This window comes from Marmota marmota, unplaced genomic scaffold (assembly GCF_001458135.2).
Source record: "Marmota marmota marmota unplaced genomic scaffold, marMar, whole genome shotgun sequence".
In the NCBI taxonomy this organism is placed as follows: Eukaryota; Metazoa; Chordata; class Mammalia; order Rodentia; family Sciuridae; genus Marmota; species Marmota marmota.
The window spans coordinates 432,291-451,896 of record NW_026000240.1 but is presented as its reverse complement, the minus strand read 5'-3'; the positions used below and the strand labels follow the sequence as shown (position 1 = coordinate 451,896).

The following is a 19,606-nucleotide window of genomic DNA, read 5'->3' as shown; positions in this document are numbered from 1 at the left end:
CGCTCCCTCGGTGCAGCTAGACTGCGTGCGTGAGTGGGAGGTGGCAGGCCTCTGACTCCGGCCTTCCCGGCTGACTGTTCCAGCGCGACGTCTCCAGCCATGAACCGGTTTGGTACCCGGTTGGTGGGAGCCACCGCGACCCCGTCGCCGCCGCCGAAAGCCCGCAGCAATGAAAACCTCGACAAAATAGATATGTCTTTGGGTGAGGGGCCGAGTTGGACCGAGTAGGAGAGGGGGGAGGTGTGGGTGGAACCAAGTGGCGCGGTCTGTGGGGGAAGGGGGCCGTTGGCTGCGTTTGCCGATCGAGTTTTCTTGCGGGTGGGCGGAACCGAGCTGGGGGTCCAGAGGGGCGCCTGGAGCTAAACGCCGGGTGCCGGAGTCCAGCCTTAGGGATTCCGGCGTCCCCTCAGTGGAGGCTCTCTGACGAGGGCCTGTGGGGACGGGGACGCTGCGGGCCGGAGATTTGGAGGGTCCAGGGGTGCGTGTACCCTCGTGTCCCCCAGAGGGACGCCACCACTGGTCGCTTACCCCGCTCTTTGTCAGGGAAACTCCGCGGGTTTCCCTCGAGCGTGTTCGCCGGGGGCGTTATCGGGAGTGGGAACTGGGGGAGCTGTGGTTTCCTAAGACCCAGCTGGGTCTGTGATGGGTTTAGAGGAGTGGTTCCCGGCCAGGGCTTGTTGGGCATAGCCGCTCAGGCCTACTGGCTGCTGACGGGCGCCCCTGGGCCCAGGAGCTCTGTCAGAATTATCGTTAGGCAAGGAGCGCATCAGATGTGTGTTATTAGGTGTGTCTAGAAAAGCACATTCTCCCTATCCTGGCCCCAAAGTTATTAGCTAATTAGAAAAAGGAAGTAATAAAAACCGAGGGATTTACGTGGATCGCTAAAAGCCAGGTAGAGCACGGGGTGGGGGAAAGGGGCGGGAGGGTCCCGCACATATAAGAAGGGTGGCCTGGTTTGGTACTATTACATAAAAAGCAAGGTTGGTGATTCCGTTAAAAATTTACATCTAACACTACCGAGGCACCAACTTAGATGGTCCAAAAGTGATTACATTTTTGTCGGGATTCAAGTTATGGTATTAGATGTAATCAGATCTGCCTGCTCTCTTTCCTGCAGTATTTCAGAGATTTGAAAAGTAAATGCCTGACTAGTGGATTTAGAGGTGTAAGCTTTCTAAGGACGGTATTTAGGATAGTGTTCGGCCTAAAAATATTCTTTTAGTTGCCAATTCTTTCCATTTGTTTGTTTCTTTTTTGTTTTGGTTTATCTGGAAAGTTCTTGGTCAGAAGTTAAGAACTCTTGTTTTCTAGGATTGCCACAGGTCAGAACCCAGTGTGGGAATTAACTAAGTTAACAGAACTAGTATGCTTGCCTTCAAGTTTTGTCTTACTGTTTTGTCAGTAGAAAGCTCAAAAGAAATGAATCTTTTGACCTAAAGCTAAGAAAGTGTATAACAATATTTATTGAGTGTTTAATAATATCTGCTAGGCACTGGACTAGGCATTTTATATGTTGCCTTGGTTTATCTACATAATACATCCATGAGGATTATACTCCTAGTGATAAACAGCATGGAATCCAGAGACACACTGTCTCAGGTGGGGATCCTGCTTTTTCTGCCACTTACCAGCCATGCGATTATAGGCAAATAACTTGTCAGTGTCTCTTCAGTTAAAAGGTGATAGTAACAGTTCATCTACCTTATAGGTTTGTTGTAAGTATTAAATGAGTCAATATGCATGTACAAACTACTTAGAACAGTTCCTGGTACATAATAAGCACTGTATTTTATTTTTACACTACATATAAGCCATTGTTGTTATTCACATTTTACATAAATCTGAAGCATGGAGAAATTAAGTAACTTGCTCAAAGTTATATAGTCAAGCACATAAGTGGTAGAACCAGGATTTCAGTTTTCTTCTAGACCTTCAAGCTCCAGAGTGTAGGGAAACGTTAAATATGTCTTCTCATAACTAACATTTCTTAAGCTTGCAATTTTTGGTTTTTTGTATGTATTTTGTTTGGTGATTATGATATTCAAGTGAATGGAGGGATAATTATCTTCACTGTGGAGAGTTAAAATAGAGCTCAGTCTCTTCTTTTTTTTTGAGACTGGGTCTTGCTGTGTTGCCCAAACTTGCCTTGAACTTGCAATACTCCTGCCTTAGTCCCCCCCAGTTGCTGGGATACCAGGTGTACACCATGGTGCCTAGCCAAATTCGTATTTTGAATATATTCTCAAGGCTCTGAGATTGTGTAGACTTTGTCAAGAGTAAGTAGCAACTTGTTAAAGGAAAGTAGTGTTTCAAAAGTAGTGTCTTCTAAGTATTTTCTTTCTGCTTCTTGAGAATTTAACATGTTCATATATTTGATATGAAACCTTATCTTGTTAAAAAAAAATGGATTTTAGTATCTTTTTTTCCCTCCTTTACTTGCTGGAGATTGAACCCAGGGCCTCAGGAATGACAGATATTTTACTGCTGAGCCACAACCCCAAACTTATTGTCTTTAACTTTTAACTTTTTTTTTTTTCTTTTTGGTGGTGCTGGGGATCAAACCTGGGCCCTTGCAGCCTTTCACATGCTGAGCCTGTGCACCCTTGAACAACACACTCAGCCCTGGTGTCTTTAACTTTGACAAATCTTCCTTCCTTCCTTCCTTCCTTCCTTCCTTCCAGGGATTGGGCCTAGGGGAATTTAACCACTGAGCCACATTCCCAGCCCTTTTGTTGTATTATATATATATATATAGGATCTCGCTTAGTTACTTAAGGCCTTGATGAGTTGCTAAGGCTGGCTTTGAACTTTCAATCCTCCTGCCTCAGCCTCCTGAGCTTTTAGGACTACAGGCAGGCACCACCACACCTGGCTGACTTTTTTTTTTTTTTTCCAGTTGTAGATGAACACAATACCTGTATTTTATTTATTTATTTTTATGTGGTGTTGAGGATGGAACCCAGTGCCTCCTCTTACATGCTAGGCAAACGCTTTACCACTGAGCTATAGCCCCAGCCCCTCACAAATGCCTTTGTGCTTCGAGATTGATCTCAAGAAGACAACAACATACTTTGGGGGAGATTTGAAGTATTTTATATGAATAGTATTTGAATGTGAGTAGGAGTCTTATAGATTACAGGTGGGTGAAGTAGAGCCATTAGCATTGATCCTTAAAATCTATAATATTTCCTTTTAACTTAGAAAACACTGATTCTAGTCACATAGATTATTTGTACTTTAAACAATTTGGAAAAGAGAATTGAAGTTAATCATTGTTAAGTTTTATTTTGAAGTTGTTAATTATGTACAACATAATCTTTGGTTTATTTGCTTTATCAATCATTAAAATTAATATTGGCGTTAGGAATGTAGAGAAAGTGTTTGGATATTTCTTAAATAAGGATTGTTGACTTTTAGTAATCTTTAACAGATATAAATAGGAATCTGGAGTACATTTAGTGTTCCAATCTTCATATTGTTCTCTTGTGGTGTTAGTAAAATGTGATGTTTATGAATTATCCTGGAGTTGTTTGAAAGTGTTTTTTGTAAATAATAAGGCTTGCAGAAATTACAGAAGTCAATATAGAAAAAAAAAAAAAGTAACCCTGAATGACTTTGCTAGAGGATGTAACCATTAGCAATTTTTAAAATATTACACCTTTATCATGGTACTTGTGTTCAATTTTGTATTTGTTATTTGAACATCTGATTCATCAATTAAAGATACTTGAGAACAGGGACTGCATTATACTTTTGTTGCTTCTATTACAGCACAGCCTTACATATACAGTCATTGTGCAAAGTACATACTCAATAAATATTTGTTGAGATTAATTGAGAAATTTTGGTCGGCAATTTACTTATTTTTTGACTACTTATGGTTTTCTTTAAAAATTATTTTGTAGTTGTCGATAGACAGCATGCCTTTATTTTATTTGTTTATTTTTATATGGTACTGAGGATCGAACACAGTGCCTCGCACATGCAAGGCAAGCGCTCTGCCACTGAACTACAGCCCCAGCCCTCACCTATGGTTTTAATAAAAGGTGGTCATCTTTTAAAAATGGAGAGTTCTGTGATTATGGAAAGTAAGCACAATATGAATAATTTTTGTAAATGACTTTTTACTTATTTATATTCATTAGGGAAAGAAGTGCTATGGACAGTAGAACTCTTCATTTGTTAGTAGATCTGTTTGGGCTATTTATTTGAACTTTTCCTACAAAAACTTCCTGCAGAACACCAAGCAAAATGGCTGATTTGGGCTTTATCTTATTATTAGTAATGTCTTTTTTTTTGGTAGATAGACACAATACCTTTATTTAATTTATTTATTTAAAAATTTTAATACTTTTATTTTTATTTATTTTTATGCTGAGGATTGAACCCAGTGCCTCACACATGCTAGGCAAGCACTCTACCACTGAGCCACAACCCCAGCCCATTATTAACCTCTTAATGGCAATGCTTTCAAAGTAGAAGTTAGGGACATAGGAAATCTATTAACTAAAAAATGAGACTGAGTAATTTAGTCAGTAATTAAAATGAAAATAATTTTGGCATTTCCTCTGTTATAGATGATATTATCAAGTTGAATCGAAAGGAAGGAAAGAAGCAGAATTTTCCAAGACTGAATAGACGACTCCAGCAAACTAGTACTCGGCAATTCAAGATGAGAGTACGGTGGGGGATCCAGCAAAACTCTGGTAAGTTTTGAAAGTAAGTTTTAATGAAATGCTGTTATTTGTGGATTCTTAGTATACTATCTTTATTTTTTTAATTAGAATATTATACATGGTAGTTGGGTTCATTTTGACAAAGTCATACATATAGAATTTGAATTATCCCATTTCGGTTCCAGTTCCCCTCCCACTTCTTTCCCCCATTCTCTTTTCTCTACTGATCTTCTTTTTGCTCATTTATTCATTTATTTTTTTAAGAAACATTTTGTTTTAGTTGTAGTTGGACACAATACCTTTAATTTTTTATTTTTATGTGGTGCTGAGGATTGAACCCAGTGCTCTTCCCATGATAGGCGAGTTCTCTACTGCTGAGCCACAACCCCAGCCCCATCATTCATTTATTTTGATTGGTGCTTTGTATATATACATAAAGGTAGAATTTCTTGTGATATATTTATACACGCTCATGGTATGATTTTGGTAAATTCATTCTGTATTTCCTCTCCTTTTCTGTTCCACTGACTTGCCCTATAGCATATTGTCTTTAGAAAATACATAAAACCTGGTTTTCTTTTTGGTACCAGGATTGAACCCAGGGTTGTTTAACCACTGAGTCACACCTCCAGCTGATTTTTATTTTTTATTTAGAGACAGTGTCTCACTAGCTAAATTGCTGAGGCTGGCTTTAAACTTGGAATCCTCCTGCCTCAGCCTCCCAAATCACTTGCATTACAGGCGTGTGCCATCATGCCTGGTTAAAACCTGTTTTTTTAAAAATTTAAGTTTCCTAAAATAGGTGATGATACTGTTTTATTATAAGAGCTGGAGTTGTGGCTTAGGGATAGAGCATTTGCCTAACAAGTGTGAGGCACTGGGTTCAATCCTAGCACCACATGAAAACAAATAAGGGCATTCAGTCCATACGCAACTAAAAAAATATATATTAAAAAAAAAAGAAGCCTCAAAATAGAAATAGTCAAAGTCATACCTAGGGTTTAGAATTAGGAAAGATTTTATGTATCATGAGATCCTAGCTTCTTCCCAGTGACATGTTCAAATAGAATAACTAACTCCAGTTTAAATGTTTATTGACAGTGTACCACTTCACAAGACCTATTTTTGGAGATGATTCTACTTACTAGAAAGTTCTCTTAATTTGAATTAAAACATGCTTATCTATTACTTCTACAGTATTATAGGAAGCAAACACCCTTTTCTAAATGAGAATCCTTTTAGTATATGGGGTCAGCTATATATTCTGCATAGAAAATTACATCCAAACTTTTTTCCCCCCTTTTGCAGTGCTGGGGACTGAACCTAGGGTTTTATGCCTGCTAGGCAGATGCTCTACCACTAAGCTACACCCCCAGTCCCTACCTCCAGATTCTTTTTCTTATCATCTAAAACCTTTAGGATTTGCTAACTTCTCCAGAGGTAACACTCCAAATCAAATGCTTTAGATGTAATCTGAACTCTACATATATAGTTACTTTTAGCGGTCTGGAAGCTTATTTATTATTTTGTTCTAAAATGAATTTAAGGCAGAAACTGAACACATATATATTTGAGATACACACACACACACATATATATGATTCATTACTTAGCAGTAATATCAGCATTTTAGAATAAACTTTTATTCAAATAAAAAGTAAATTTTTTTCATAAATAAAAATATCTTTGGGCTGGGGTTGTGGCTCAGTGGTAGAGCACTTGTCTCACATGTGGTAGGCACTGGGTTTGATTCTCAACATCACATACAAATAAATGAATTTATAAAAAGATTACATCAACAATTAAAAAAAATTTAAAAAAAATCTTTGAGAAACTAAGTTTTCAATTGACTTTTTTCTATATGTTGAAAAACAAAATGTAATCCCCAGTTGGTTGCATGTAATTTGTTCTATGTTTAACAGCTAATATGTCAGCATGTCCTTAAAATATGTCTAATGGAGATTTGATCCTACCAAAAAAAAATTACTCTCAATTTTATTAAATAGCTGATCTAAGTTAGTAAATTTTATGATAGGATATTTAGTTGTAGCAAACAAATATGTAATTTCATTGATTTATATTTAAAGATTTTTTATAAATGTTGTTCAGTATACCATTTTATATGTGATATTATATGCATACTGTGTATTTTAAAGTAACTATTTAGAGTTCATTGAAACCATGTAAAGGTGTGGTCTTTTGCTTTAAGGAATTTCTAGTAGAAGTAAGATAGAAAAGATAAGAGTGTGAGAAATATCATAAGAGAATTTTGGTTAGTTTTATTGCACTTCAGGTAGGGATTTTGTGCAGTGAGGATCAGGGGTGATTTAATAGATAAGGTGAAATATGCTCTAGCCCATGAAAGATCAGACAAACTTTCTTTTATGGGACTTATGATCTGAGCCTCAAGATAAGTGATATCTAGCAACAGCTTAGATATCACAAAATTGAGCTTGTACTTGGTTTTGTTTTCTGCTTACATGTGACAGGTTAAAATAGAACAGCTGCCACTGTTAAATATACCATGAATGTGCAGAGAGACATGGGAATGTCTTAAATTCTTATTGGCTGGGAGCAGTTTATTTCCATATTGTAACATCAGTGAGGATATTAGTTTGAGGTAAGAGAGCAGAGAAGAGTTGGCAATACTCATTATGATTTTTGATTGTTGTAAGTAAGTAAATGAAATCTTTCTAACTCCATGATTGAAATATTATTTAGGTACTCCATAAATACTTAAAATAACCTATTGTCCTTCAGTGGTAGAATACTATAAGCAGTGGTTCTCAAAATGTTGTCTGGGCACCTCAAGGGAATCCCCAAAACTCAAGGGTCCACAAGGTCAAAAGACTGTTGTTCTACCAGGACCTTAATTGTGTTTTTATTCTCATGAATTTACAGTAGACTTTTCCTGAATATTTATATGACATGATAATTAAAATAGATTGGAGCAGAAACAGTGACTTAGTTCAGGCTGCTAAAACTAGGCAGCTTATAACTTCAGAAGTTTTATTTCTCAGTTTTATAGATTGGACCCAAATTAGGATGCCAGCAATATTGGGTTTTGGTGAGGGCCTTCTTTGGGGTTGCAGATTATGGATATCTTGTGATAGCCTCACATGGCAGAAAGGGATAGAGAACTCTCTGGGTCCCTTTTATAAGGCTACTGATCCCATTCATTATAGCTCCACCCTTGTGGCTTTAATTACCTTCCAAAGGCTTTTGAAACTATTGAGGCAAATGATGTATGTGTGAAAGAAATTCATAGAAGGGATTAGTCTAGGGATTTAAAAGAGGAAATTTTCTCTCTCTAGTTTTAGTGGTTTTCAAGGAGAAACAAAAGACAGTGAAAAAGGATGATACATATGGGAACGATGTACTATAAACAAGTAGAAATAGAATGTACCAAGCGATAATATTCTACCACTTACTTTTATTGTTTTAATCAGTTTTATTCCTGTTAATGAGACTTTCTCATCAGTCTCATCCAGTCTTGAAACTGTACAACATTAATGGATTCCTTCTCCCTTTAATCTTTCTCTTTGCCCTACTAATTCATTCATTTTGAATATTTTCAAATTTCTCGTTCCTTTCACAATTTTTTATCATGTCATGTTTGAGGGGCACAGTAGTATCTGAAATGGTCCTACCACCTTCTATTTCCTTCTTTCAATCATTCCAAAGTACTCCTTGTAGGTTATTATAGTTTGAGTGTGAATATAGTGACCCCCTCATTTTTTGTTGCAGTAGTCTTTATCCCTCTTCAAAGCCCTGTATGATTTGAACTCAACATATCCATTCACTTTTTATCCTTTTCCCTAGACTGTCTCTTAATATGCTGTGGTTGCCCATATCTTTGTACTTCAACACACTGACCTGAAATCTTCATATCATTTTGTAGTAACAAATCTAGAGACTACTTTTTCTGTGATAGTTGTTTTTTCACCTTGGAAGTGTATTATTGATTATATTCTGCCTTTTATTTTCCTTTAATTTTTATAGCCCAGTTTGAACATACATTCAGTTTTTGGAGCCATACCCACCTGCACTTAGATCATGGCTCTCTTCTTTTCCTAACTTGACTTCTCAGTAATCATTGTTCTTTGCCTCACTTTGCTCAGCTGCAAAATTAAGATGTTAGTATCAACCTCATGTTCTTAAGCAATATAAAGCCTTTTCTTAGCACACTGCCTCGCTAGTTGTTTCATTGTTTAAAACAAATAAAAATAGCAAGTTATAGATTTGAGTTCATGTATAGGTTCCTCAACATGGTTTAATTATATACAAAACAGCAGTTATTTAAGATTTTTAAAGAATTTGTCTTTATTGCTTTTTTCTGATTATAAAATTAATTACAGTATCATTAGGACTAAGGCTGAACCACCTGAAAAAGGAATAAATCTTCATGTATATATATTTTATATATATACACACACACATAGATATATACATACACACACACACTCACACACACACACACACACACATATATATATATATTTTCGTTGTTGATTGACCTTTATTTTATTTATTTGTATGCAGTGCTGAGAACCACACCCAGTGCCTCACACATGCTAGGCAAGTGCTCTACCACTGAGCTACAACCCCAGCCCCTGGGAAAGGAATAAATCTTTTTTTTTTTTTTATTATTGGTTGTTCAAAACATTACAAAGCTCATGACATATCATCTTTCATACATTTGATTCAAGTGAGTTATGAATTCCCATTTTTACCCCAAATACAAATTGCAGAATCACATCAGTTACACATTCACAATTTTTACATAATGCCATATTAGTGACTGTTGTATTTTGCTGCCTTTCCTATCCCCTACTATCCCCCCTCCCCTCCCCTCTCATCTTCCCTCTCTACCTCATCTGCTGTTGTTTAATTCTCTCCCTTGTTTCCCCCCCCTTTCCCCTCACAACCTCTTATATGTAATTTTGTGTAACATTGAGGGTCTCCTACCATTTCCATATGCTTTCCCTTCTCTCTCCCTTTCTCTCCCCCGACTCGTCTCTGTTTAATGTTAATCTTTTCCTCATGCTCTTCTTCCCTGTTCTGTTCTTAGTTGCTCTCTTTATATCAAAGAAGACATTTGGCATTTGTTTTTTAAGGATTGGCTAGCTTCGCTTAGCATAATCTGTTCTAATGCCATCCATTTCCCTGCAAATTCTATGATTTTGTCATTTTTTAGTGCTGCGTAATACTCCATTGTGTATAGATGCCACATTTTTTTTATCCATTCATCTATTGAAGGGCATCTAGGTTGGTTCCACAGTCTAGCTATTGTGAATTGTGCCGCTATGATCATTGATGTGGCAGTATCCCTATAGTACGCTCTTTTAAGATCCTCAGGGAATAGTATGAGAAGGGCGATAGCTGGGTCAAATGGTGGATCAGGAATAAATCTTGAAGACTCCCATTTTCTCCTTCTGAGTTCCTGACCTTGTTGGAGAGGGTGAGAACATGGTCCTCTGGATAGAAAGAAGTTCATTGAGTTTCTATGTTATGGAAGGCTGCCTGTGGAAATGGCCATCTTAAATTTACTAGAGGAATAGGCAGGGCCAAGAGCGAGGCAGATGCCTAAGGCACAAAATTTAAGACATCACTCAAATTTTGTCTTTCTGGCCTCACCATAGTATTAGCCTAATGCATTCTGGCAAGGTTGGTATCACTTGGTGTCCTGTGCCATAGGAATACACCTTGAGAAGCACACTGAAAGAAGAAAAGCCCCTTTATCCTCAGATCTTTTCAGTGCACTCTATGTACAAAGCTTAACATTATGCTAGGTGATAAGAAAATAATTTTCCATTATCAGAGGCAGGCCAGTAATGGGTGAATTGGAAGCTAAAAGGCAATATATTGGTAAGTGGTTCATTCATCTTAACATAGGCTTTTATAACTGTCTTATTGAACTCTGGTCTCAAAATTACTAATATAGGGACATCACAGAAAGTTTCAAGAGTTGACATATGCAATCATCCCCCTCTTAGAGAATCCTAGCACACATTAATCCTGAGAACTCCTACAGTAGAGAAAATATTTTAACTTTATTTTTAGCTGTGAAACTTTCTTGTTGCAAGACCTATTAGGATGTTACAAATGTAGAGTATCAGATAACATTCAAAAGGTATTCTCCCAAAAATAATATGAGAGTGTCCTCTATCACAATTTTTACTTTGCATGATCCTCTGAAATTTCTGGATGTTGTATTAAGAAATTAAAAAAAAAAAAAACTGAGGTATTGAAAGAGAGAAGATCATATCATTGTAGGTGACATAATTATCACCCCCAAATCCCAAGAAAATTAAAGGAAAAAAGAATTTCAGGTTGGAGGGTGTAGTTCAGTGGTATAGTATTTGTTTAGTATTTGTGACGTTCTGGGTTCAATCCCCAGCACCAATGGGAGTGAGGAACAGGGAGAAGAAATCTCAAGAAAATAATTTGAAAAGGACTTTAAAAATTAATAATTGATTTCAGTGGAACAGCTAATTACAAAATAGTGATTAAACCTAGGGGCACTTAACCACTAATCCACCTCAATGGGGGAGGGGAGGCTGGGGTTATGGCTCAGCGGTAGAGTGCTCGCCTCGCACATGCAAGGTCCTGGGTTCAATCCTCAGCACCACATAAAAATAAATAAATAAATAAATAAAATGAAGTTAATTGAGTAAAATTACAAAAAAAAAAATTTTAAAAAACCTCAGTAGCTTTCTATAGTGCCATGAATGATAATATGAAAATTATTATTAGAAAAGAATCTTTTTTGTAACTGACAACAAGATGTATAAAATAGAAACAAGTTTAACAAGAAACATGCAAGATTTATGGAAAAAAATGGAGCTGTGCTGAACCAATTAGTGACAAAATAAAGACTTCTATAGATTGGAGGATATACCATGTTCCTGAATGAAACAGTTCTGTAAAGATGTCAATTATTGAAAAATTAATATAATTTCCTTGTCAAAACATTGAAAGAAATTAGAACTTACCCACAGAAAACTGACTCATGAACATGACAGTTCATGAATGGAAGAATACAGATGGCCATAAAAATGCCTGGAAAAATGTTTATTCTCACTAGTAATCAAACTATCAAAAAAGGCACATTTTTTCCAGAGACTAAGTGATAAAGATTAAGAATGATAATGTTTATACTTTCTATCAGCAATAGAAAAAAAGTAGCACCCTTCTTTAAGTTCTTCAGAATATTAATGAATGCACTCAATCTGCAAAAGATGTTTGCAACTTAAGTAAAAATCTTTAAGAGTTTGCTTTTACTCTTTTCACCTGGTATTTCACCTTCTTGAAATTTGTGTCTTAAGGAAATAGTCATGGATGAGTGTAAAAATGTTTTGGATCCGATGTATCTTAAAAAGTAATGCAATAAAACAATATAAAAACATGGGATAATGTTCATAGCATAGTATTAGTGTTAGGCTATAAGACAGTACTTAGAATATAAAATTATAGTTGCTACATGATTGATTTGGTTCACCTTTTAGGTATTTACCATTAGAAAATGGTAGTATCGCGTAGTGCAGTAGTAATGGTAGTATTGGCCATGCATAGTCAATTTTGAGTTGCTTAAATATAGTTGCAAATTAATGTTATATATTTGTAGAATTTCTACAGTGAGCATGTATCTTTAGTAATTAGGAAAAAAGTGTTTAAATCAGTAAGGTTCATGTTGGAAAAGCACAGTAATGTTACCCGCCACAGAAATGAAAATAATGTCCATTGACACTCATTGGAGACTTGTTAAAAAGCAATTTGAATAGAATAGGGCTGAAAGTAGTCAGATTGCAATGCAGTAATAAATGGGAGATGAGAAAATGATTCTATTTTAAATGAACACTACCAGAAACAAATGTGAATCACGTAATAATAGATATCATTTAGCTCATTATATTCAAAGTATTATCATTTAAATATATAATGAATACAAAATCATTAGTGAAATCTTTTACATTATTTGTACCATCTCAATTCAGTCTAATAGTAATTCAGGCATTCAGTAGACACATATAGGGCTGCAGAGTTGGCTTACTGATAACAGCACTTGCATAAAATGCACCATGTCCTGGGTTAGATCACCAGCACCCCTGCCACAAACACACAGAGCTTAGTGGTTTTGTGTTTAGTGTCTACCAGAATGCACAGATACTGTCTAGATTGTCCTGTTAAGAAAGTAGTGACAGAAGAGAAGGCTAAAGGGAACGTGTGAGAGTCATCTATTCCTTTGTAGTTCAATACAACCACAGAACCCTTCCCAGTGGACTTTTATTCCCTGTTTAAAAATGAAATATTTTGTGTAATTCAAAAGAATATGGAAATAATAAGTAATAAAATACTCATATCTACTCTTTTGAGCAGTTGAGTATTCTGTGATTCTCACAGTTGGATTCCTAAATTGATATTGTTTCTTCTCCTTTTCCTTCTCCTTTGGAGATTGAATCCAGGGGCATTCTCCACTGAGCTACAACCCCATCCCTTTTTATTTTTTTATTTTGAGACAGAGTTTCACTAAATTGCCCAGGCTGGCCGCGAACTTGTGATCAGAACTTCTGCCTTAACCTCCGAAGTAGCTCCCACCACATCCAGCAATTGTGTCTTTTTTTCCTTTTGTAGGTTTTGGTAAAGCTAGTTTGAGCCGTAGAGGAAGAGTAACACCTGGAAAGAGACGTCCTTATGGAGTTATGACCGGTCTTGCGGCTAGGAAAGCAACTGGAATTCGAAAAGGGATTAGTCCTATGAATCGTCCACCTCTAAGTGACAAGGTAGAATGATGACTTCATCCTGAGTTAAAAACCCTTTTCCTTTATTTGTACTTACATTTTTATGAATAAGCTTGAGAAAACTTTTTTGGTACCTAGAATTGAACCCAGGGGCACTTAACCACTAATCCACAGCTTCTTTTTTAAATTTTTTTTTTAAGTATATTTTAGATGTTGATGTATGTTTATTTTTTATTTATTTATATGTGTTTCTGAGGATCGAACTCACTGCCTCACACATGCCAGGCAAGTGCTCTGCCACTGAGCCATAGCCATAGCCACAGCCCCTATTTTTTAAATTTTGAGACAGGGTCTCACTAAATTGCTTAGGGCTTTGCTGAATTTTTGAGGGTGGCCTTGAAACTGCAATCCTCCTGCCTCAGCCTCCCAAATTGCTGGGATTATAATCATGCACCAACATGCTCAGCTGATTTTTATTTTTTATGCAGTTTTTTAGGGATTATATAAAAATCTTGATAACCAAATAAAAATAATTTCTAGTCATGAGGAACACTTAAAATTTCCTCATTCTCAAATAGTCATCTCTCCAGACCTATGGAGAATTGATTCTAGGACACTCCTCAAATACCAAAATCTGTAGATGCTTAAGTCTCTTATTTCAAATGGTGTACTGCTTGCAGGTAACTTATGTACATCCTCCTATATACTTTAAATAATCTCTAAATTGCTTGCAATACCTAATACAATATAAAAGTTATGTAAATAGTTGTTTTAGTGTATCATTTAGGAAAACGGGACAAGAAAAATAAGTCTATTTATATTTAGTGAACTCAAGATATAAAGTTATCACAGTTTTGTGATTATAATGTACCAGATACTTTGAAGGAAAATTACATGCAACAATAGCATCATGAAAGATGGTCCTTGGTGGTGGTGGTGGTATTATCATTATTATTATTATTGCTTCTGGGGATTGAATTCAGGGGCACTCAACCACTGAGTAACATCCCTAGCCCTAATTTGTTGTTTTATTGACAGATAGGGTCTCACTAAGTTGCTTAGCACCTTGCTGTTGCTGAGGCTGGCTTTGAACTTGCAGTCCTCCTGCCTCAGCCTCCCAAGCAGCTGGGATTACAGGTGTGCAACACTGCACCCAGTCCTTGGTATTATTATTATTTTTCTTTTAATATTCATTTTTTAGTTGTAGTTGGACGCAATACCTTTATTTATTTTTATGTGGTGCTGAGGATCGAACCCAGGGCCTTGCATGTGCTGGCAAGTATTCGCTCTACTGCTGAGCCACAACACCAGCACCCTTGTTATTATTAAAATAAAATAAAAAGCTTGGAGTAGGCATCAGTCTGATCTGTGGCTTTTCTCCTATGTTCTTGATAGTCTTTATCCTTGATTTTACATTTACTTCTTTTAAATGTTTATGAAAATTAATACTTTGTTGTTTACTTTGTGTAGTCAGTGGATGTTTATGAAGCATTTCTCATATGCTTAAAATAACAGGGGAATCCAGTAAAGTGTAAAATATGGTCCACAAGGTCAAGAACTTTAGTCTTTCATGCAAGATATGGAAACCTAAATTAAGCTTTAATGGTGGATTTAGTTTAATACGCGATGGAAAGAAAAGTGGACATTTCATCCTTGTTTTTTATGATATTGAATTTTCCTCTTTTCCTCTCTAACCATTTTGACTCCAACTTCACGTGTTTATTTTGGAACTTGGTCCTCTTATCCCTTGCTTTAGTGTGTTAATAGAATATCTTGAGATAATTAACTTATAAATAAAGAAGGTATATTTTGACGTATAGTTTGAAGGTTACAGTCCAAGACTAGGAGGGGCAGGACTCATAGCTTTAGGCCTTTGGCAGGTGCATGTAGCAGAGCAAATTGCCTTCCTCATGACCAAAAAGGCAAAGAGGAAGGGGCGGAAATCCCATAGTCTGCCTCCAATGATCAAAGGACTTCTCTATAAGCCCTACCTCTTGAAACTTCCATAGCCTCTCAGTAGCAATACCCTGGGGACACCTATAACACATGGACCTTGAGACTTATCTAAACCATAGCTTAAGAATCAGAATCATGCTTATATAAAATATTCCATAGTTTTCATCTCTGTTTTTGATTCTTTTTTTTTTTTGAGCTCCAGAATCACATTTCCCCATCACCTACACATCCCCTGAGAACCACAAGAAATTAAGTGTAATGTGGCTGTTGTCATTTTAGTTTCTCCATCACCCTTATTCACAGATCCAAGCAGTTGTCAGTCTCTGTCCATTCTGCATCAGAAATGTTTACTGTAGTAAGGTTTATTAACAAAAAACAATCCAATTAATATAGTTTCTTGCCTTCTGAAAGAATATAGAACGATATTTTCCAGTGTTAAAAAGGAAGGCAAATCTTCTGAGACAAAATGAAGTACAAAGGAAACCCGTTGCCGTTCTCAAGAGACCTAACCAGTTAAACAGAAAGTAAGTACTCAGGAATAAGTAAATAATGCACTGTACTGCATTAATAAATACTTCTTTTAGTACGTGTTCAGAAGAATACATTTATAGTGATTCTTGTTATTTTCAAGACAGATATTTGAGATATCTGATCTGAAATCGTACATGGAAGCATTTAGTAATAGTTTCCTTATTTCTTGGACACTGTATTTTGGATGACTTGAATTAATATAAATTTATTTAAAAGCATCACTCTCCTTTACCTCCCTTGACAAATAGAATAAAATCATAAAACTGATCATTTTGGTAAAAATTCTATCACCTCAATTAGTATTATTTAAAACTGGAAATTCTGGAAGTTGAATTGATTATTCAGTCTTGTGTCTCTTACTACAACACTGAATCATAATGTAGATTTTTGTGGAAAAAGCAAACTAGAAAGAAAAAAATTCTGTGAATGTTTCTTTGGCTGAAATTACTTTCATAATAAAAGGAATAACACAAACCTAAAAGTTATACCTGTTGTGGCATTCTGTTCTATGTAAGGATAAAGTAGGCAGAAAGGAAGCTGACAAGCCATGAAATTATCTTATTTCAGTGTCCAATACCATTTATTTATCTCATAGAAGATAATTCGTATCAAATCTAGAATGAAGTCTTTGTATAAATGGAGTGGCTAGAATTGCAGTTGCTCTTTTCATTTTTGAGAATCATTTGGTAGTACCTTTTGTGAAAGGGGTCCTTCTCAAATAAGAACATGTTGTTTATAAGAGACTTACATGTTAATTAGACTAACTAGAGGAATTTTGCATTTTAACCTCTGTACTACTGGAAATAGGATTAGGTAGCCTATTAAGCACCTGTTTATGTAGTAGATAAATAAGAATTTTTTTCTCATATTTTACCAACTTTCTATTGAAAATAGAAGGGAATTGGTAAAAGTCAAATCAAATGTAATTTATGAACATGAAACAGTAGGAGAGTGAAAGAGTGTCTCTCTGTGGTTCATACTAATATATAAAGGTTTCTGGGTTAGTAGGAAGAGAAAGCTGAAGGAGGAAAGGTTATTTTCAAGTCTTATGTTTGGTTTTCAGTTTGACATGAATGTGCCTAGGTGTGATTGTTTTTTACTAATCCTAAAGCAAATCTGTAAATTTACGTTTTCACCAAATTTATATTACAGGAATTAGCATTAAAATGTAACCTTGTAAATTTCTTCAGAAGACAGGTGGAATATTAGAGAATTGAATATTTGGAAAACCAATTAGTTCAAAATTAGCCAGTTTGTTTATGATATGCTGCAGAAGGAGATATTTATAAATCAACTTCATAGATTCATTGAAATAAGTGAACAGTTTGAAGTCTTTGTTACATTCAAGTTTTCAGCCTATGAATGTAACTATTTTGCTTATTTTTACTCAAATATTTGAAAGCAACGTATCTGAGATAACACATGACATATTTGTTTTTGTTGCAGAAATAACATCCCAGCTAATTTTACCAGGAGTGGAAATAAATTAAGCCATCAGAAAGATACTCGTCAGGCAACTTTTCTTTTTAGAAGAGGCCTAAAGGTATTAAGAAGCCTTAATGGTGTTTTCTTTTTACCCAAAGAGAATCCTTTACTCTTAATCATAGTCATAGCTCTTGGTTGAGGCAGGGATTACATTTGGAATGTGGGAAACAACTTTAGGTTAGTTCTTTGTTACATTTCTTTTTTTGCTCTCAGTAGCAACTTCTTACAAGAATTTAATTTATTATTTAATAATAAATTTGTATTTTTCACTTGTTCTAATACAATAATCCCAACAGAGAGATTTTGCCAGAATTGCACAGACCCCTCTCCTGTACTCTTACACACGCCACACTGAGTTATAAAGTGTTTCAGTGCATGATAGATGCTTGAATTCAAATTCTTTGGGATCCACTGCTTTCTCTTTATCCCTCTAGGTTCAGGCCCAGTTGAACACAGAACAACTGCTAGACGATGTAGTAGCAAAGAGAACTCGTCAGTAAGTTTCAATTTGTGTTTTCAAGATGTCCGTTTAAAATTCACAGAACATTAGCTACTCCATTTACCGTGTGCCCCAGTCTGAAAGAAATTAAATGAGACCCAAAATGAAATTAAGCCCCAAGTAAATCCTATTTTTACTCTTTTCCCTCAAACACTTTTGAGTTTGCACATGTCATTGTTGTAATAGTTTGAGAACCAGGTAAATTAGCATATTTATTTTTCATTGCCTGTTATTTTATTTTAACGAAACAGCTTTTTGCCTGTCCCGCCCCCACCCGTAACTGCTTTTATATGAATAGAAAATCTAGTAGAACTTTTATAAAATTTGTAAAACTTTGAAAACAATAGAACATTTTTCCTTCACCTCTTTTTTCTCTATATCCAAAAAATGTGTTTCTGTTACAATTACACTCCCCAATTGTGAGTTGTAACACTCTAATTATCAAGTTTTGAGATTCAACTGCTAAATATTATGGCCACTTTTTGGAAATTAAAACATAAAATGTGGTTATGGTTGAAATATGACACTAAGTTTAGTAGGGCATGATTTTGAGCAATCAGAATATAAGAAAAAATGCTATTTGCGCCTAGTGCTGGCAGCATTCTTTAGTAGAGAAGGTATGACACTGGAAACCATAAGAAAAGAATTAACAGTCTTCGGTTGAGACTGCAGTGAATCATCTCTACATAATAATGACATAGTTCTATTTGTTTTGACCTTTGAGATTCAATTTGTAGACAAAGCATGGAATGGTTAATTTGAAAATAGAATATAATGTAGATGTCACATTTTCACAAATGTTAATATAAAAGTAGAGCTGATAAATAGTGGGAGATAAGGTGGAAAGAAAGATTACAAGGGAGTATTATCCTCCCATATAGTAGAGGGGTTTTTAAAAGACACTACTATAAGAAATAGAGATTTAAAATAATGTAGCCTACTGGTAGGAAACTACATGAACACTTCTTTTAGTGAACTGGAAATTACCAGTAAGCAGTAAAAATAGGAAAGATTAGACATGCTGCTTCTGGTGAGTGGGAATGGGGAGGAAGCTACTGGGTTGAGAGGCTGGTGGGTTTCATTAGAGGCCCTTCTGTTTTTATTTTTTAAATATATTTATTACACTGATACTTAGCTAAAAATTCAAGTGCCCAGTTCCTACAGCCAAAGTGCTGATTTGTTATATATAAGCGTCTGTATTTCTTAAACTTAAAGAAAATAAATAAGGGGCTGGGTTATAGCTTAGTGGTATAATGCTTACTTAGCATGTATGAGGCCTTGGGTTTATTCCCCAGCATCAAAATAAGTAGATAATTTATTTTTATGTGGAAAATAATATAGGATTTATAAACTTCCATTTTAATGAAATTTTTATTTTTTTTGAAACTAGATGGCGTACTTCCACTACAAATGGAGGAATTTTAACTGTATCCATTGACAATCCTGGAGCAGTGCAATGCCCAGTGTAAGCCTTTTCTTTCTTTTTACAAGAATTGTAACACTCTTAGCATATGAGATAACAGAAAAATATTGAACTTGTACTCAGAGTACGATGCCCAGTTTGGGATAAGGTGAAATGTAATGATAAGATAATACTCATGGACTGGGGATACAACTCAGTTGATAAAGTGCTAGCCTCATATGTATAAGGCCCTTAGTTCAATCCCCAGCACCACAAAAAAAAAAAAAAAAAAGAAAAAAAAAAAAAAAAAAAAAAA

General features: G+C 35.7%; 1 protein-coding gene across 2 annotated transcripts in view; it reads left to right on the top strand.

Annotated features, from left to right (window-relative positions):
* Fyttd1 (forty-two-three domain containing 1) overlaps nt 1–19,606 on the top strand; it is a 39,166-nt gene that overhangs the window by 13,169 nt on the left and 6,391 nt on the right. The window contains exons 1-7 of one of the 2 annotated variants that reach the window (XM_015486798.2): nt 7–202; nt 4,578–4,706; nt 13,311–13,459; nt 15,785–15,897; nt 17,351–17,447; nt 17,824–17,885; nt 19,279–19,353. In XM_015486798.2, the coding sequence (XP_015342284.1) occupies nt 100–202; nt 4,578–4,706; nt 13,311–13,459; nt 15,785–15,897; nt 17,351–17,447; nt 17,824–17,885; nt 19,279–19,353 (728 nt within the window). In that variant the 5' untranslated portion in view covers nt 7–99. Of the gene's footprint in view, nt 1–6; nt 203–4,577; nt 4,707–13,310; nt 13,460–15,784; nt 15,898–17,350; nt 17,448–17,823; nt 17,886–19,278; nt 19,354–19,606 lie in introns of those variants that run through there. The other variant, XM_015486799.2, reaches the window with a different exon arrangement.